At 46.5% G+C, this 21,371-nt stretch overlaps 1 protein-coding gene across 2 annotated transcripts; it reads left to right on the forward strand.

Annotated features, from left to right (window-relative positions):
* Positions 1 to 745: 745 nt before the first annotated feature.
* LOC120950265 (homeobox protein Hox-B3) lies at positions 746 to 19,633 on the forward strand. 2 transcript variants are annotated; one of them, XM_049605497.1, is made up of 5 exons: positions 746 to 2,032; positions 2,108 to 2,534; positions 6,938 to 7,073; positions 7,175 to 7,662; positions 12,841 to 19,633. In XM_049605497.1, the coding sequence occupies exons 1-5, from the start codon at positions 1,576 to 1,578 to the stop codon at positions 13,157 to 13,159; spliced, it is 1,827 nt and encodes a 608-aa protein (XP_049461454.1). In that variant the 5' UTR covers positions 746 to 1,575; the 3' UTR covers positions 13,160 to 19,633. The 2 variants fall into 2 exon arrangements, with proteins under 2 accessions (XP_049461454.1, XP_049461453.1); XM_049605496.1 differs by having other exon boundaries at positions 746 to 2,534.
* Positions 19,634 to 21,371: the final 1,738 nt, after the last annotated feature.

The following is a 21,371-nucleotide window of genomic DNA, read 5'->3' on the forward strand; positions in this document are numbered from 1 at the left end:
AGCCCGGCGTGCCTTACGCGCGGGTTCACGTTCCCTACCGGCATCATCGCTGCCTGCTGACGATGGCCCGTATCTTTTGCGCTCACACACCACGGTACGTGCGCCGTGTCCCGGTTCGGCAGGAACGGCAATAACAAGGGCTAAGCAGGGTGCGCAAGACGCCCGTTCCCGGCCCTACACGGCAAGAGCGTCAAACACACATTACACCACATGGCACATGGAAACGGCGGAATGTTCAACGGTGCGTAGCTTCTCGCAGACCATCCCCAGGAGATGGGTTTTCCCCCTTGTACAGTTTTCTTCGCGACTTTGCCTCTGAACAACACGCACGCACACGTGACCCTTATGTGTGCTGCTGTTGCATCGTCCGCATCGAGTGCACCAAGGGTCCTGCGGTCTTATCCTCTCTGGTTTTGGGTATCGGATTTTTTGTTAATCCTCAACGACTCAACAAACGCAAGTGACTCAGCGCTACCAGCATCTTGCGCAGCAACTTCAGCGTGCTCTGCATGTATGCGTGCGTGTGTGCGTGTATAGCTCCGCCCCTGTTATCCGCACGCTGAAGCGAGAGGGAGAGTATGCCGCATCAAAACAAACACAACGCATACATACGCGCGCGCGCTTCGTTCTATAGAAACCGGAGTGGAAATGGTGCAAGAAAAGATGGCCGCTCGATCGGACGTCATGCGGCAGGGCGGAGTCTGCTTGATTGATCTTAATTGAGTATAAAAAGCTGATGAAGCGCAATATTTAATTCATTGATAATTTTGCATCCGACCCGGCCGATACACGCACGCAGCGTAGCCGTGGCCGCACCGTTTCTCCAGCATTCGTCCTTCTGCAGCATCGTTAGCAGGAGGAAACCACACTCGCCTCGTCGTGCCTAGTACAAACGAGTGATCCTGGTGACAACCAAAGTCACCCACAGTGTGGTTAGAAGTGATTGCAAAAGGGAAGATATGGCTCAGAATTGTTACTCAGAAGAGCTATTCCTGTGCTTCAAATAATATTGACAAAACTCAGAGTGTCCCGATTGATCGCAGTGCGTGTGTGATCTCTCCTGTGTGATACCCCAAAGGTCTCTATTAGCACTAGATTGATTGAATCTGTGGTCTGTTTTGAGAAATCGTGTGAATTCGTGATACTGTTGCCAGCACCTCTCGTAGTGCCCTAAACACCAAACGGTGCAGTTCTTGTGCCACTTATCAAGTGCAGTTACACTTTCTCCAATGATAGGATGTATGTGTTTGTGTAAGTTCGTGCGCTTATGTAGGTTTGAGTAGGTGTGTGTGTGTGTGCGTGTGAATGTATTGATTAAATCAGTGCGCTTCCTTTAATCCTTCCACTTGACGGCCACGAAGCCATCCCCGTTCGGTTGTGGTCCCGGGTGAGCCAAGTTTATCCAATTCATTGCGGTTTATTTATGGACTTGCTGCTGGCAGTCCACGCGGCTGTGGCGAAGTGTGATCCAATCTACTATCCCCGCTGACCGCGAGCGAGGTTAATTGAAATCGAGCGTCAATATTTCACTCGGTAGCTTTCCACCGCTCCCGGGAAGCTACCCCGTCGGCTACCATGGAACCGTCTACCTTCGACGACCAAATATTCGGTGACTTTACGAGCGACACGCTCGGTACGCTTGCCGGCGCCACCAAACCGATCCATGCCGGACCATCGCCGAGCTCGGTCGTTGCGGCGTCCGGCCACGGTAATCTGCAGGTGATGATGGGCATCGGTCACTCACCGACCCACGATGGCGGTGGCAGCGGGGGCAGTGCTGGCGGAAGCGCCAACGGTAACGGCGGTCATCAACGGCTGCCCGAGGTGAACAGCATTCTGGCCGTGTCCGGTTCGCCGAGCTACAAAACCATCGACTACACGAACCTCAGCAAGGTGGAGTATCACCATCTGGCGAACGGCAAGCTGGACGGTCCCTCCTACTCACCCCCGAACGGGACGCACCAGCAGCAACAGCACGGCCTCGGTGGACACCCGGTGCCGGGAGGCAACAAGTCGCTGGAATACGTCAACTGTAAGCTGGAATATTACACCGCCCTGCCCATCGCCCACGATAATCTGAATAAAATAGAGTTCGTTAAAACCCTAGATTACAACGGTAACGGCCGGTTGGACTATTCCACCTCCTCCTCGTCCTCGCCGAACGGACCGAAATCCATCGATTATGGTGGCGGTAGCGGGGCGAAGCTCGACTATGAGACCACGATCGCGATGTTCCAGCACCCGGGACCACCGCAGCAGCAGCAGCAGCAGGGACCGTCGGGTGGGCCACCGCCACCGGGCACCGGTTCGTCCGGCATGGTGGACGCATCGATGATGAGTAGCAACACCGGCCAGCCCAACGGCATGCCCGTCGGCATGGCAAGCCAGGGAAAGCCGCGGAAAGCCGACGACATGAACGGTGCATCCGGATCGTCGACACCGACCACTACCACCCCAATGGACGGTGCCGGAAATGGGAAGAAAAATGATAAAAAGAAAACGGACCCGAATGGCATCAAGAAGAAGAAAACAAGGTAAGCAAATTGGTCACGGTGAGGCAGGTGAAATTGGGAGCAAATGCTAGAACAAACGACGAAACGACGAAACGACAACCACCAACACTTTGGAAGTTTAATCGTAAACGTGTATTTCATTGCTACCGATTCACCTTTATTGTGCATGAAAAGGTGAAAAAGATCGACACATATTTGCACAACTTTGATCGACATACCATACACGGACAGGAAATACAGGAAATATTTCATGCAGTTTGGCCGTTGGCAACATTTCAATACAATACTGTCAGAATATTGTATTTCAATGTATGTCTCTTTTTTATTTGTTGCGATGTACCTCAATTAGTGGGGTTATAGTTGATTCCCTCCATCCTTTCCTTCGCTGGACATCAATTTGGAAAATGGTGAAAGACAGTAAAGCGCATCCCTATTACCCCACCCAGCGGCAAATGTACCCTTGGGGTATGCTCGGGCAACGTTTATCGACATTCGTCATCGTCAGACGTCGGGCTTAAAACGATTTTCAATGACTGGGCAAAAATATTTGAATGATTTTTGCACACCCCCCAACAATGCACCCCATTGTTTGTGTATTTTGGATCTCGTTTTTCGCTCACGTGTGTGTCTGTTTGTGGCTGTGTGTGCGTGGGTGAATAAGCTCATAAATTCGAAAAATGGTTCGTACGCAAAAAGGGCGTAAAGCTCTTTTTTATCCCACTCACAGTCCAAAAAAAGAATAGGAAAAAACAAACTCCCAAAAACAAGGCCAAATTGTTTAAACTCGATACAAAGCCCCATCCGGGAGTCTGCGAGTCGGATCGAACCAAGCGGACATTCCATCAGGCCGCATTGACGCACAGCAGCAGACCGACTGTTTTGCGAGTGGAGCGGTATGGTATGGTATATGGCCGCCTTCCATTTTGCTATACTGATTCCGTCCCGGTTTTTGAGGCGGACAGCGAACACGCTCATCGCATTGTGATTTATCATTTCTGCACATTAACATGCAATGATATGCGATCCTTTCTGGGGCTGGTGAACCCTTGGTCGCTTTTTAATAGCATCGATGAAACAGATTGTTTGTTTTGCATAAAGGATCACTGCAACGGTCATTTATAGAGAGTTTTCCCTCCCAGTGTCATTGCAATAAATGGCTGCTTACATCAACATACCATCGGAATTAAGGTTGATATGATAGACATTACTGCATATTCAAGACGCAGACAAATGGTATTCTTTGCCGAGTTACGATACCAACTCACAAAACAAACGTACGATATGACTTTTCCTACCCCTCATCCGACACTTTCACTATCGGTATCCTAGGTTACAAATTTGTACAATCTCTTTGCTTCAATTTTTAGAACCCCATCACTCACCTCTAACCGCAACGACCCATGTTAGCGCCCCATTGTTAGCCTTTCTTTATTTGCTCACTGTTATCAGATTAAATTGACCGCTCTTTTAAATATACACTTGTGAGTGTACACTATGTGGCAGTTTGTGTGTGTGCGTGTGTGTGATTGGACCCGCAAAACCCACAAAACCCATCGAACCCCCCCAAAAAGCTGAATCGCATTGTATTCGCAACCCAACCCAACGCAGTACAACAACCTTGTAATCATCATCTTACAATGAAGTAATTCGTCCGATATCCCATTTTTCTGCAAGCTAAACCATTTACGTTCGGCCCTCGAAGGACCATCTACTACCGTACACCGGTGTGAGTGTGTGTTTGTGTGTGGACACACTACCCGAGAATGTAACCCCATCCTTGTTTAGCCTTCTCTTCCTACTCACCACCCGCTCGACGGTTTTTGCCGATCGAATTCCGCAGCTTCAAGGCATCACCTTTCTCATGGCCGTGCGGGAACGAAAAAAAAGCTGCGGAAAAGAAGAAAAACGGGGGAAAACAACCTTACAACCGGTCGGTCGGAGAGAGGGTGCGGACCACTCCCGTCGGCACACTTTGCCACATTTGGCTGAACCTTGATTAAGTGTAAGTTATTTATCCGTTCGGGTTGGTTGCCCGAAAATGCTGGAATGTCAGGACGTGTACTGGATGCGGGAAGAGGGAAAGGTGAGGATTTCCACTGTGCTTTGAATCAAAACCCGTACCTTTCCCGAGTCACCTTTCGATATATGCGAAAGAATGTTGTAGCTTCAAGCCGAAGAATGATGACGACGATGACGACGACAACGACGACGATGGCAATGGCAAAAGCGTGCTCGCACCGGTGAAGGGTCAGATTTATTTATTCTGATCAATCTTTGCAGCGATCCCCATGTTTCGTCGTGCGTCTAGTCCATCTCGTACACCCAAGCACGGTTTGAACATGTTGCTTTTCGGGGATCGAAGGAAGTTCACCGAAAGCATTTGCTACGCAAACAAACGTTCACAAAGGTAAACGATTTTTTGTGTGTTTGTTATGTGTGTGTGGGGAAGGAATAAAAGAAAGGGCGAAGGGTTTTGTAGGATTTCCCAACCTCAAACCGCTGCTGCAATGCTCAAATCCTGAGATAATCCAGTAAGTCAGGCTTTGCAAGTGCACCATAAATACACATCAAGAGAAAGAATTACATTCGCTCGGTTGTCGTTAGCTCAATTGCAACCGATGCAACTGCACCACAACGTTACTAATCGAATCCAAATAAAGGATCCATTGCTATGCTGTTTTGTCCAGTGCCCAATTTGTAATCCCTCTCCGTGCGGGCTAATGAAAGGTAATTGTCCGCTAAAAAGCTCCATAGAAGTTTGAGCTCAAAACTCTAAAGAACGTTCCAAGAATTTAGGAACCATATTTTCAAACTGTCGTATCACAATACGAAACCACACACGTATACACACACACTCACGATCTTGGATAGCATATGGAATCGCCTGGCAAACAATCCCTCCAATTAACAATGGACTCAAAATCAAGCCACTACAATCGATCCTAATAGTGTTTATGAAATTTTCCTTGCTCCGATCTGGTACGCCTTGCTTGGCGAGCGATGCTTTCGGCCGGCCCAAGGAGGCAGCGGCAACTCGTAAAGAGCTAAACACACTGCCGTGCAAGTCTCTTAAGCTGCCATCCCGTACTTCCCCGAAAAGGGTCGTACATCAGACACCCGGGGTCAATCTAATTAAAGGTAGCATTAGTAGAAGCGTACCCCTAGTGCAGCACTGGGCATCCTACCAGCTCCCCGGAGCACTATCACCGGAGCAGCATGGAGCAGTGTGCGAGACGTGCCAAGCTACAGCCACTACGGTTGAGCTGGGGTAGTGCATTGGACAATAAAAATTTCATACACACCTTCCGGCCGCCGCAATGCTAACCAAACCCCTGGAACCTGGACCGGGAGAAAATGGCACAAAATCCGTGTTCCCTGCAGTGGCCACATAAAACAAACGCCGTTCGTTTTGGTCAGTGCGTGCGTCCGGGTAGAAAAGAGACGCCGGTACCACCAACACACCATTAACGTTCACAGAGCACTAATTCTGAGTCAGAATTCGTTTTGCTCCATCTGCTCCGTTTTCTATTCCACCATCGTCTTGCCCAAAGTCTTACGTACCAAAACATTTGTATTCATTAGCCGTACCGATGTGGTGGGTTGTGCTGGTGTGGGGAACAGTGGAATGGAAAATCTTTCCGTTCCGGAACTTCCTCAAGCAGTCGAAAGGGGAAGAGCAAAGGATAGGGGAAGAGGATCCTATACACCGATATTGTTGCAATAAATGCAATTCAGAGCAAAAGTTGCTGAAGACAGCAGCAGGGATGGCACTGTCCATTTGTGTATGTGTGCTTTCGCAAATGACCCACACCGGAGAAAGACATATTCTTTCGGCGAAAATCCATATTCTTCGATACTAGGGTCTGTAGCGATGAACAAAACTCAGAGGACACAGACTGTGGTGCGGCCGAAATGCAATTAGAAAGGAGTTGAATATCATTTCTGATGCGACCGTGCGTGCATTGTCAGGCACCAAACAATGGGAAGAACCATTAGTATCCTACCGGCTGCATTCCGTAGGACTTCACTGGTACCAGGAGCAGCACTTTTAAGCTCTGTTTCGTACCCTATCGGACATTGAGTGCAAGGGCAATGCAGACAGAGAAGACCCATTGTCCAACATTGTCCAACAAACGCACGGCACTACAACATGACCGTTGTTCTAGTGCTGCAATCGAAAAGCTTATGGCTCTGTACTGGGGGGAAAAGTTTTACTAAAGACCCGACCAACGAGACGACATACTATATTGCGTAGAGGATTATGCTGGGTTTCTTCATTTCAGCTCAACCAAACAGGAACGCATCGACTACTAGCCGTTTCATTATTTTGACCTCCACAGCACAATAGTGCATCCGTTGCGCTACTATTATCTTCTTCTCACAGCTTTTTCTCCCTCTTTCCCTACCTCGGTATCTTGTTGCAGGACGACCTTCACCGCGTATCAGCTCGAGGAGCTGGAGCATGCCTTCGAACGGGCGCCCTATCCGGATGTGTTCGCACGAGAAGAACTGGCCCTGAAGCTCAACCTCAGCGAGTCACGCGTGCAAGTTTGGTTTCAGGTAATCGTCGGCCACCTGGCCATTCCGGCCACCCACATTACCCGCGTCTTAGTAGGCTATCACTCATATGCTGCCTCATTTCCCATCCCCCCTCCGTTTAGAATCGACGAGCGAAATGGCGCAAACGAGAACCGCCCCGGAAGTCGGCCTACCTCGGCAACAACAGCCCGTCGGCCCCGATGAACGGCCCGATCGGGACGTCGTTCAGCCAGTTCCCGCAGACCGCCACCGTGACGCCACCCGGGAGCGTTGACAGCTGGTCCACCTACCAGGCACCGTACGAGCTCGGGCCGCACATCAACCTGCTGTCGCCGGCCGTCAGCCCGTACGGGTCGTTCAGCACCCAATACGGTACTTACATGCCCGAGAGTCACATGTTCCCGGTGCGGCAGCACTACGACTACGGTAGCCCGTCGCGACCGGGCGACCCGGGCGATGAGTCGGGCGGCCATCAGCATCAACAGCATCACGGTGGCCACCATCATCACCACCATGCGCACCACAACCATCACAAACCGGCGGACCACTACGCGCCGACGACGATGGACGATAAGTTCGAGACGCACTGTACGGCCGGCCTGCCCGACGGGTAAGTACGCAAGGGGGCATGGTGGGAAAAAAGGGGGGACGCGGAGGATTGTGACGGGACGGAAATGAAACAATTCGTGCGATTATTTACGGAGGTTTAGAGACAATCCAGTGTGACAGAAGTGCCGGCAAACGGGCGACCACCCATCAAGTTTGCGAGGCGTTCGATTGAGAGTGACTCGGTTCGAGCAGTTCCTTCCGGACGTAGCAGTAGGGGTGCCAGTGGGAGCGGGAAATTGATGCCCGGAAAATGGGTCACAATGGAGCGCACCGGGGCCGGGCACCGTTTTCTCTCCGCGTCGTGTCATTTCCACGCGCACGCATTTGTGCGACTAATGGAGTTTGCGTTTGCGGCACGGAAATGGTTTCATTCGCATTCTCCAGTACCAGCCCGAGAGTATTTGCCGTACAAGCGCATCGCACAAAACTAACCTACCACAAGCTGACTTTCATATAACAAATCAAATTTCGGCGTATTTTAACCCGTTTGATGGAAATTCCACACGCACACACAGAGAAACGGCGCACTTTACTGGAAATGCGAGACGGCCCTTCGTTCGCCCAATGAAACGAACGAATCCCTCGATTGCTCATATAGATGCACAAATGTTTAGGAAATGTTAAAAAACCGCTCGAAATCGAAATTGTTGCATACACGTATATACGTTTTGTATTACCATTAGCAACATCCCCATTGCGCCCCTTGAGCCTCACAAACATTGTAAGCAGAAAAGTGCATTTACCGCCTGCATTGTTCGAGAAAGCGAGTGGGATCATGCGGATTGTGGTTATTGCGCAATGTGTAAAGTAGAATTTTCGAGCTGATACGTTTGACCGCTAAATGAAATCAAATGAAATCTAAATAACACAATGCTACTCACTAACTACTGCTTGTGAAGCCAGTGATAAGCGACAGCATGGAAAGGGAAATTCAATCGTTTGCCTATTCTAGTTCTGCTGAGCGAATGGAAGTGAGTTGTGATCTTTATAATTTGTTTGATTGGCAAGTTTTACCGTATGAATAAAATCCGAAGTTTAGCCTAATAGGCCCTGAAATGATTTTGATTGATTGAATTCCGATGGTAGCTATTTCATAAGAATTTACTTCAGTTAATGCACTTTTGCACTTAACTTTGCCCTTAAATTTGCATTTTTGCTTTGCTATGTGCGTACAATTTTCGGGAATATGGACCATGAAGAGACTTTAATTTCATAGAAAATGCTATTTGTTTATTCATTGTAACATTCGTGTTGTAGGTAAAAAAAACCCTATACCACAAAAACAGTGCGTTGTAGATCAAAAAATACCAAGAACTGCGTTATTGAAATGAATGTGAACATGTGAACTTTTTATATGCAATTCTATATTCATTGAAAAATGAGTTCCAATTCAAATAATTGCAATCCCACAACGCCTAAAATGAGTAGCTGAAAGATATTTTAAACTGTTCAAACACAGAACAGCCAGCATCAAAGCCAAAATTGCATGCAAACCTTCCAAATTTACGATCCGTATGATAAAAACTATTCTACATTACAAAAAGGTACAAAAACCTTTACAAAACACACACAGCGCTTTTGAAGTTGTCCGCATCCTATCCTTTTGCGCACAATCCTCGCAGCCCTCAAACATCGACGCTCGTTGGTTCGTTTTCGATCCTATTTACACAAATATACATGCACACACATACAACATGGTCCCATGATTGCAATTGACGTTCCTGCAGCTGGGTTCGTGCCGTGCATCCAGCATGCGAGTTTATGAGACGTCCTGCACCGGACAACGCCAGGATTGCACATAACGCCTCAAAGTGACCAACGAGGCGAAGAAATTGTTTACACTAAAGTGCAGCAATAGACAATCAAAATGTAAACTTAATCGAAAACTGATCGAAATACACACACACACACACACTTTACGAGGGAATTTGGTTCTTTGAGAAACACACACACGCACACATGTACTCAGAGTAAAGTTTGAAGGCAAGGAAGCAGCCACAACAACAACAAAAAGCAGATAAAAACGCACCAAACTCACTGCATCCATTTATCTCCTGTCGAACTCATAAGTATTTGTAGTTCGTACTATACGTGGCGTACAGGGAACTTGTCCCAGCCACTCCACCATATTGCTTGAGACACCGCGCACCGCACTCGATGCTGGTGAGCAGTTGTGCAGCGGGTGCAAAAACTTTTCCCCCATAATCGATACCATGCTACCAGTTGGTGTGTTTTCTAGTTTATTTTCTCATTTTACACGGGCACCTCCAACACCAACACTGCCGGCAAACGGTGCTTTCCATGGTCGATGGGCAGGCTATCGATAAATTGTTGAAGACTTTTCCCGACGCGCTTCAAAAGCTTCCGCGCCCGCCTTTCACATTCCGCTTAAAGTTATGCTCATCCATCTTGCACTTCGATTTCACGTGCTCCAAAACTAGTGGCAAGCAGAGTCGCACACTCATACACACCAATACACACAAACCCTTCGAAACGTCCAGCGCCGGCATTTGTTCCGTCTGGAAAACAAAACCCTCCCGTGCTGGATACGCATTTGCACGGAAGCCGAAAAACTAAGCGGACATGATGGGTGGGCAAATTTCTTTCTTCCAAACACCGGGTTTCCCAACTGCCCCAACAAACCGTTTGCCTCATCTCGCCTCACTGCCCATTCGATTGTTCAAGGTAGCGTTGGGCAACAGCACTTCGAAACTCTTGGAAACTTTGTTTGCATTTCAAACATCGTTCCGTTTCTGGGCGCGAATGGAACGAGCCGGAGCTCACCGATGTTCCGATGCTGCATCCATCCAGTGTGAGGCAGTTGTCTCGTTTTTATTACACGTGATCTTTCGCCCTGCCCTGCCAGCTGCAACTCGCGCACAAGCGGCTTGAAGGGTGCAATGGAGTCGGGGACTTCTTTTGCACAAAAGTTGCAAGTTTCTGCAACTTGACGCAAACGTGTGCAAAGCGACGTGCTGGGAGAGCCCACGAGGAAACGTGCACGGGCACAGGCTTCCCAGTTGTTTCGCAGCATTTGTTGCTCGCGCGCGCGTTGATAGAGTTACGGAAACTCTGCTGCAAACGAGCTGTAAAGCGACGATCCATTTCCAAAGTTCACGCTTCCGATGAGCACGGTAATAATGGGGGAAGGGGAATTGGTTTGGGTGGTTGGGGCAAGGGGGTAGTGCTGCATCCACACCTTGCACCTTCGTTGTGGTGTCGCACTGTTTGCGAGCAAATGAATCCCCACTTAACCCCATGGACGGGTAAGGTTTCGGTTGTAAATGCAGCCAGTTGCTGCCAGACTGTTTGGCTGCTTGACTAGTTGGCCCTGAAGTGGGCGTAATTTTATCGCGTCGTGGCGGAATAGTCGTGATGGAGGATAATTAAAAATGTTCTACCATTTCCGGTATGGATCTCCCAACTACCTGGCGGTGACTGGCTAGTGGCAAGCTGTTGCTGTACGTGAACGGTACCACGGTCTCTCTTGACAGCTTTCTTTTTCGATCACTAACGCTTTGGAAAGTTTTGTTGATTTATGCGCTATTGGTAGACAGTGTGCTTTGGCCGTTGCGAGCAAACTATTGAATGAAAATGTAACTTTTTGATTAAATCGTTAAAGTTATCGCTTCGAAACCATTTCAATCAGAGCTTTTGTCAGTTAATGGCTCACTTATTTTTATTTTATTTCAATAATCAGAGAAAGAAAGAAGTAAACATTACATTGAAACCATTGAATTCAAGTGCATCAGGAAAAGTTAGATCTTCGGATGCCATCATTCGCGGTACTAAAACTGTACAGTAAAACTCGTTAAAGTTACAAACACTGAGTTCAACTTGTTATTATTTAACACATCACACTCACTCACTTTTCTGAGTTACGTACGTTGGATTAACAAGCATGATCAATGAAATGGATGAGGATTTCATGGAAATAAACTAAAATGTGATAATTAATTTAATGGATATACAAGACTGCATCAGTTTTTTTCTTGTTTTATGAACTGCAATACAAAGAAAAAAAGGTATCACACAGAGATGCTGCAACTTTAAAAATGGTTAATCATCTGTAACCCATAAAATTCAAAGCGAATAAAACTGTTACTGGAAAAAATGATCTTTGAAAGGGATTGATTCCGTTTCACTGTATGAAAGATTTTTCAATTGCAATCAGAAATGATTAACGAATGGACAGTTGTATGCTAAAATTGAATTCGAAATAAATCCAATAAGCCAATATTGATTCAATCGATTTTGGTCTCATCGATTGAACCGGATTGGCGATATAAATAAAACGGTGAGATTTTATTACGTTTCATAAAGCAAATGATATGATTGTTTCCACGAATCTAGAAACAACCGATAGAGGCTTGCTGATTCGCAGAACTAAAGTGTTTTAGTAGTAAATAAAAAATATAGAAGAGTTCACACTGTTTTCGTGTACGTATCACAGTATTGTAACTGATTATGTGGAAGGTGTAATACACAGAAATGTGAGTGTTTGGATGATAATGAATGTAATTAAACAGCTTCATAACAAACTCATTTAGTTGCGATTTCGAAGAAATAGAGAAGGAGGATGAAGGGATGGAGTTAATAGGGTCCAGCTGCGGTTAAATGGTAGGGAAACAGTATACAGATTGCAGAGGTAACAACTACTTATAATGTTTAAACATAAACCACAGATTAGCCATTCCATAGCATTAATTAGTTAGTTGAACCCGAAGGTGAATTGATTAGCCAGGAAAGCAATGATTAGGAATATAAAAACAAGTCACAGTATCGTTGTTCAGCCAGGTTGGGTGGTAGATAGTGTCGTTTTCAACGCCCAATGTCTTCCTTATTACTCAGAGTTTCATCCTTCTTTGTCATGCCTTCTTAACAATTAGAGCGATATACAGACACACAGTAACCAATAACCTTGAAGCATTGCACACATGTCCCATGCGTTTCCCCTTGTGGAAAAGGGTTTAATTTATTTCCACCCGAGTCAACCATCCACCAGGCGGCTCCACCTTTCCTGTGTTTGCCAATCGCTGCGAACGCGGCCACTGTTTGCAACCGTTTCTCGTTTCCGTTTGATGTTACCACACCGTTACTAAACCATAATAAATCACTTCCCTTTCTTTTTCACCGTCTTTTCTCTCCCGCTTCCGCCGTCCTCGGCATCACCAATTAGGCTCACGAATGGAAAGTACGTCGACGACACGAAGTACATCCACGGTGTCGACGTGCATCACTATCCCGATACGGATCCCGGCAAGTACGGCAACTGCCACCAGCTGGACGATCCGTCCATGAAAGCACACTACGGACCGCCGCAACCTTCGCAGCAAACGCAACCACCGCCGTCTTCCCAGCAGCAGCAACAGCAGCAGCAGCAAACGCAACCCGGCCAATGTCAACCGGTCGGTGTGGACGATCCCGACTCGCTCGGTATGGTAAAGGCGGAGGATAATGTCACCCACAGCTATGTACTTCCATCTTTTTTGCCCTGATCGAGAGCATCAGAAAGGGTTCGCAAACGTCATCGGCTGCACTGCTGTCCGCCAATCCGCCGAGACAGCCGCCGTACCATCGTACCCGGTACGAACAGTTCCGCAATCATTTCGGATAGTATTCTCGGCCATCATCTTGATGCTATCGTCCCGTTACCGTTCCTTATTTCCTTACTGCCACCGTTTTCATCCTGCACAGATGATCGTGATTGCTTCATCATCGAAGGACGTTTTGGGACTGTGATTGGTTTCATCGTTCGCACTGAAGCCTCAGCAGCAATCAAGAATTTGTGCTGTTCTGTGGAGGGTTTTTTTTTTTTTTTTGTTGCTGATGGAGTCCCTTGCTGATGGCCCAACACACATACACACACATCGTAACCACAGTTTCTAATTCATTATTCAGCATTTGGGCTGAGTGCTGAGTGGTGAGTTTCGAGAGCCGTTGTCGAGATCCCTGTAATAGGGTGACGAGTGGTACAATCGAAAGCAAAAATACTTTAAAACACGAGCACACACACACACACATACTTTTACCAATCCATGCCCATGGTAAACCCTTGAGCTCCTGGGAGAAGTTGTGTGTTAAACAATGCAAAGTGCTAAACAAACTTTTCCCATTTACCGGCAGCTCTAAAGTATCTGGTTGACTTTTGTATTCAAATGGGTCTGCGTGTGTGTGTCAGTATATTTACCTTTGGGTTTCCAACGTTTTATTTTGCTTTCGGTTTGTGTTTGGTTTTTTTTGAAGCACAAGAAACAACTTTCTCTGCCCAAGTCGGGAAACACACATTACCGAGCTTACTGTTGACATCGTGGGAAACATCAAGCGGGCAAAGTACCATTAGACAGTGCAAGCAAACGGTTAGTTCAAGACAAACATACAAACACATTTCCATCAAGATTGAAAACGATATCGAACAGTTTCGATGTTGGCGCTTGAATGTCCAAGGGTTAGGGCGTTGAAGGCGTTTTGCTATAAACAATATCCCAACCGCTCGAACACAAACTGTTGCATTCCGGAAGGTCAAACCGATTGGTTTAATTTTGCAAGAAAAGTCACGCTCTGGAGATGGGAAGAAGGAAGAAAACCGCTTCATTCGGTTTTTCCTGAAGGCTAATCAAATCAAGACCGCTAAAACGATTCGCACCCAACTTGAGGCAAGTGTGTAGCAGCAACTGGGGAGAAACACTTTGAAGGCGTTTTTCAAGTTTTTCCTCAAAAAGCGCTCCAAAAAAAGGGAGTAGTGCAAAAAGTGTATGTGTGTGTGTGTGTATGGAGGCAACACACCGTACAACAAGTGCTTGGCATCATGGCCACAATCGAACGGCAGTTGAAGGGTACCACCAAACCCGAAATGCCTCTAAAAAGTGAAAGCTCCCACGGTCCTTCTCCCAACTGACGCTATTTTTTGTAGCCAGGTTTTGTTTTTCAGTGCGTTCCGTTAGGTTCCGCTCCACTGGACTAATAAATAAACCAATGGAAACCGTGCACCTTTCCCTGTTCCGAGTGTCCGAGTTCGAGTTTCTCTCCCGCCGTGTTGCTGTTCTGATTTATCGACACCACCCGGTGTGTGTGCACGCGCGCGTGGTTCTGACTTTTCCTGACCAAACTTTGGCCAACACACACACATACAGGACGGGGGACCCTCTGGGAGACCGTGGCTACCATTGGTTCGGTCCCTTTTTCCCACCACACACACACACACACATGGGTGCGCACGCGGCTCGATTTGATCGAACACTTCCCCCGTCCGTCGATCGATAATTTCGGTAACGGTCCATGACCACATAAAACGACCACATCTCGGGCCAGGGGCCACCCCGATTGATAAGGGTGATGAGCTATCCTACGGGAAGGGCACGAAAAAATGAACAAATACCTCAAGGAAAAGTAGAAGTCAGTGGGGAGGTGTTGGAGGAAGGGAGCCAAATAAAAATAGAAATAAATTAAATTTGGTTAAAAAGTGCGAACGGTGAAAAAATCCGCACAACGGTAAGGGGAAACGTTCCAGCTGGGCACATAAAAGCACGGAAAGTCCAACTTTTCTCCCTTTCCACGGTGCCAGTGCCGGCAAAGGTTTGTTCGGCAAAGAAATCGAAGCAATCCAGGGGGTTTTAGGATAAGGATGGTTTAAAGCGAAACCACGCCACGAAGCAAACCAAACGGGCATTTCCCGTGGTTGGGATGAGATTACCTACGCCGAAAGCTCTTCGTGCCCGCGTGTTGCCTTTCCTGTTTTTTTTTTTTGGGTCCGTGTTGGATTCACAAGGCATGTAGTTCTTTTGTGTGTATGCTCTAAAGTTTTCATTTGCCCCATCGCATGTTCGCATTGTGCGGTTGCGTTCATCATTCCCGTTTCATGCTTTCAATCTTGCCCAAATCAATCAACCAGCTCGAAACAGTGCGTTTGCTGTGGCGTTGGTGGTAGAGGGCTTTTTCACCTGGGCCGTCTATTTGTTCGAAATGGGGGCGAGGGCTCCTGCTCTTCCCATCTCCCGGTCATCTGATTTTGGACGTTCTATTCATGGTTGCTCGGGGCCATCCGGTGGTACGTGTCCGTGTCGTGCCATTGAAGCGCATTTCAGCGTAACATCGTACGCACACAGAGTGTTCCGGTTTTGGGTTTTTTTTTGTCGTATCCCATTTCGTTTCTTTGCTCGCCTTTCGGTTCGGCTGACGCCGTCCTTATCTCTTAGTGGGGCGTTTCTTTTTGGTCATTTTTTGTTTTGGGCCATTCAGTCGGCATAAAAATTCAAACCCGACATATCTTCTTCCGGATGGATGGATGGTTGATCGAACGGGTTGTGGAATGAAAGACAGGGATCCAGAACCCGTCCAACCTGTCCGTCTGTTCCATGGAAATTCATCGATCGTATGTTTATTTTAAAACATCAAACAACGAACGTTTCGCCGAGCGTTTCAATCTATGTGACGTTGTCCATTAGTTGATTTTGTACATGTTTTTTTTTATTCTGCACGATGATGCACTCTTCGACGTGAGAGTGTAACTTTCGTATACCAAATTGACACGTACACGAGCAAACTGTTGCTCAAACCTTATTCCATTAACGTAAAAGTGCACATAGGCTTCCTGGGAATTGGGTGTTGCGGAAGTCAATTGGCAACCAAATAACACTCACAGTGCCTAAAGCACTTGTGGCTACGTCTGCAGCCCTGCACTTCGTGGCAGAGGTTCACATCACGGTAATTAATATTCCATTTGGTAGAAACTTCTCTTCAGCATCCGTCCTTGGGGCATGGTGACAAAAAACAATATTTAAAAAACCCCCCTCAGGACCACCTTTGAACTAAAGGTAATTCCAATCCAGGAAATGGAACGGAAATGAGCAACGCATTTGAATAACCGTGTAAGAGGTTTCCCTAAATTTCATGCAATGGAAGGAAAGAGAAGAAGAGAAAAAACCTTCCCGTGGGTAGCACTGTTTGTTGTTTTGTGCGCTGGTTCAACATTTCCCGCCCTGGTGAATGTTAAGTAAACAAAGTTTATGAGGCAAACTTTTCCCCGCCTCAAATGGAACGAAAAGACAACAAACACTCCAACCTTGGCAGCAACAGGCGGGAACCTGCTAATGGACAAACGGGACCGAAGCGTACCTACGCTCCCGTGCGTCACTTCAGTGAGAAAGCATCCATTTGCTTGTCGGTTCGGTTTTCTGACCACCACCCGAAGACACTTTCCTTCGAACTCCCGAAAGCACATGATGCATTGGAAAATGGTGCCAGATAAATTTGCAGCCAGAATAAATTTCGACCAGAGTTTCTAGAGTAGGACGAACCAAAACCACACACACACATACACATTGGTATATACACAATCTAAACATATCAAAACTTTGACCAGTGGAAGACCATGTATCGATCGAAAGCTTTTGCTGCCTGTTCAGTTCAGTTCCGGTGTAAGTAGGTGGAAAAGCAGTGCAAATAAAAGCTGCTCCAAAGCTGCTCCGATTAGTTGGCCACTAACGCCCGTCCATCAGCAAAACGCTCCCGTCATAAAACTCTCCTTTCCTCCCCATTCCTCCTTTTTTTCCTTCCACTGAGATGATCTACCTTTTGCCCGCCAAAAAAAAACGATGGTTGCGAACCCTTATTGTTTGCTCTCTGTATCATTAAAACACATAAAATGCAACATAGCGTAGCAATACGATACACCCGAAACAGAATAAAAAAAACCACGCACGCAATATCAATACACAAGAGATATGAGTGAAAGATAGGAAAGGATAACAAAACCAGCGTAGTATGTAGCATAGATAAACCCTTCGTTCGCGAACATCCGTGATCTGTGCGCGCGGCGTGTGTAATATGTAAGCCATATTTATTTGCTACCGGATACGGTAGACGTGTCTGTGTGTAGGGCATGAGGATATATTTATTGATCCGCCAGGAGAGGAAAATGGAAACTATGAGATGCTACGATCTCCCGCACTGCTCAGGCATCCCAGCGCACGGCGAAAGCATTTGTTCGAGCAGTTCGAAAATGGATAGAATCGATTCCGGCACGCCTTTTTCCTACCGCCCGAACGGCAAACGATCATAAAATGATGTACAAAAAAAAACAAAGAAAAATGATGCACACCATCGGGTATGCAAACGAGTGAAAAGGGAAAACCAAAAGTGCTCCAGATGCATCGATTGCATTGCGCAACATTGCGTGTGTATCCTTAATCCTTAAGTTCCTATTAAGTAGTGCCGTTTGCCGTTAACCGTGATGGTAGTTCCCAGTTGATTATTGAATACTATTAAGCAGCAAACATCACAATGCTCTTCCAGCGTAAGCATGTCTCTCATTCGCCCCTCGAAAATAACACAACTGGTTAGGGAAACTACACCAATGGCAAATGGCAGGGATAAAGTGCTCGGCACACTGTAAGACACTGTGCTGTGTGTGTGTGTCCCAAACGGCATAACACTCCAGCTCCAGGCAGCGGCAAAAGGAATCAGGGCTTCTGGGCCCCTTCTAAAGTGTTGATAGTTGACATAGTTTCAAAAGCAAGTCATCGTAAAAAGGTGGCAAAGGACGAGTTGTGAGGAGCGTGTTTCGCAGTTACAATTCCTGATGCTCGTTACCGGAGCTCAGTTCGTTAATCTTTACCAAATGCCATTGCTGTATGTTGATCGGGTTGTACAGGATCGATTGAAAAGTTTTTGTTGTGTCGTCTCGCAAGCATGAAGCGATTACAGGGTGTGCCACTGCGTGTACATAGACGCTTCGTCCAACGCTCCATAAGTGCCTTACGAGTGTGTAGCATGTAATTTGAATGTAAATGCTGTTTGGAAAGTCGTTGAGAAACGTTCCAGAAGATACAACATTCCAATCTTTGTGCAGAAGCAAAATGAAGCCATTAGCAAAAACACAATGACACACACCCAACAAGTACAAAACAGTCAAAATGAAGTGTCTTAAGCAATGTAAATTGAATTTCCTGTTCGCACACGAATGGAACAGTTAGTTGTGTGGTGGTAGTAAAAGATCATCCCAAAATAGCAACAGCAACATCAGTTCAGTGGAGCAAATCGAGATGTAGCATAGCAAAAAGCAGGAAAAAAAACACATACACACCCCCACACTAAACACGAACTGGAACAACTGACATGCAGTCTCCCATGCGAGTGCTAATCATTTGCATTCGCTAGAAGAAAAGCTCACCAGTTTTCCGAGCTTGGGAGGGGCTGTTTTTCTTTCTAGTCTTCCCATTCGCTAACGCTCCCGTGCAACGCCGCCAAACGTTACTAGTTTCCAGTACTGTGCGGTGGAAAACTAGCGTTACTTCCCTCCCCACAGTCTTCCGCCCGACTGCCTATCTGCCCGAATCTTATTTAAATCTAGTTTATATGTAAATAAATGCCACAACACGTGTCGTGTGCTGCCTTGGTTGGCGTACTCCCAGGAGCAGCCGCCCACAACCTGCCACGCTATTTCGACAGCTGTACCATAGCTAAATTACAATCGAGATCGGTGGATAGGCAGGCCGGCAGGCAGGCAGGCTGGTTGGAATTCAAAACAGATTTCATGCTCAACATGCTCCAGCTACATTCCATTTCACCACAATTATCACATTTGCACGAGCAACGAGCCATTATCGTGTGATCGGGGTCGGTTTAATAAAGCAGAAACATTGCGGCTCCATTGCTGCTGCAGGAGCTTTGCTCAATCACTGCGCTTCGAGCAACAGAATCAAAAGTTTGGCGGTCAATGTGTTTTGTAAGATTTCATGTGCCATTAGGTAGATTTGCCGATTGTACATAGCCTGGCAAGGAGGGAAGTGTGTGTGCCATACTTTTAAATTTAACATTATATTACGTTCTGATAGTGTGTTAAGGGTAAGGGCTAAGGTAGCGAATTGTAAGACATATTATCAAGTTGCATTATAGAAAAATGTTCGCGTATGGTTTAAAAGTATGTTAAGCAAGAACAGGCAAATAAAAATACTCAATACCGTTACATATTATTTGTACATTAATAACGTCAACAATTAATTGTTTGTAAGCATAGGACGAGCGAATAGATTATTTTCGAAAATATGAAATGTTGGAATTATTACTACCAAGAACTGGATAGAATCCCAAAAAGTCCCATTATGTATTATTTTTAACACATATACGATTTCCAAGCAACTTATCGATCAAGTCATATAAAAAAAACAGTACATCGATGGAAAAATAATTTTACGTAGCTATGCCACCAGTTCCGTGAACCACTGTACTCAAAATTCACTCCTACGCACATTACATGTTTGCAAAGAAATAAAAGGATCATATTAACTATGAGTAGGTTTTCGGATCAACCCTACTTGCGAAACATACACCGAGTATCGCATTGTTTTCCACGAAACCTCTCGACACACTCGTCTTTATGAAATCGTTTCTATTGCTATGGTGGCAGGCAGTGGCCGTTGCAAACTTTGCAGCAATTTATCAAAATAGCTTTCCGCTGCGATGTATGCGGCGCTGTTCCGCTCTGCCAACCATCCGTCGTAACGTGGTCGGCAACTGACTCGACAAACAAATGGAGCATAAAATCAAATATAAAACAGGAGTGTACGAGCCATTCAACCTGCATACACACCAACACATACACCCTCCCGTACACAATGCCAACCGAGGAAGGCAAACGCGTATCCTAAGCGCTACCAAGATTCTTGCCAATTTTCTCTCGATCGCCATTTTTTTCTCTTTTCATCCGTCCAAAACGGTGCGAAAGGGTTGAGAACGGTGTGTAGCGTAAAGATCTCCGACGGGTCCCAGAGATGGAGGCCACTTCATGCCGAACCACTGACAAGCACGCAGACCTTTAAACCCATCATCATCATCATCCGATACAGCACGGAGGTGGCTGTGTCTCGACCTGCCCTGCTGGGAGAATGGGAAAGGAGGTGGACAGCAATCTCGTTGGCGTAACAAGTCCGATCCACTCCATACACCTACACAAGCCACTTGCCAACGCAGAATGGATGACAAACCCCAGCCAACCTACCCCTGCTTGCTGCGGGATGACGACAAACGGTGGACGACGACGGGTTCGCCGCCATAAAGCTGTCATACAACACGATAGTTACGGTACAACAAACGGTTCGGCACTCATTTGTCAAATCGGTTGTGGTAGTCGTAGTAGTAGTAGTAGTATCTTTTCTTGCTGTGCTGCCGACAGGACAGTGCCTTCATTTAACAGAAGTGGATGTTACAACAGAAAGCACTTGCCCGGGGAAACTGCCGGCGGGTCGTGCACAACCGATAGCGCAGGCAAATCTGTTACCGTTGTTAAACATCGTTCGGATTACTACCATCACTCAGCGCGGCCATCGCAGCCCTGCCGCACTCTAAACGGTGCTTACCCTGTCGAACAGGCTATTAAGTGAAGTTTGCTCGTGGGAGAGGGTTAAGGCATCCTGACAGCACGCCTGCGTTCATAAAGTGTCTTGTTTTCAAGGGTCCAGCAGCACTCGAAAAGAGAGTTCCGTTCGAAGTAATTGTTTCGCTTTTTTATTGCACTTGGTACGATGCCGATCGTAATTGAATTGTAAACCGACCAAATGATGTTTGGAATGAGATCATTCAGTCATTGCTTAAATCAAAATGAGCAGAAGTATTGTGTTAATTAATAGAAAGGGTAAAAAATGGTATATTATTAAATGTTCAAAATTAAAGGTTCAGCAAGGGAATCAATCAGTCGAATTTAAAAAAAAAAAA

Source organism: Anopheles coluzzii, chromosome 2 (genome assembly GCF_943734685.1).
Source record: "Anopheles coluzzii chromosome 2, AcolN3, whole genome shotgun sequence".
In the NCBI taxonomy this organism is placed as follows: domain Eukaryota; kingdom Metazoa; phylum Arthropoda; class Insecta; order Diptera; family Culicidae; genus Anopheles; species Anopheles coluzzii.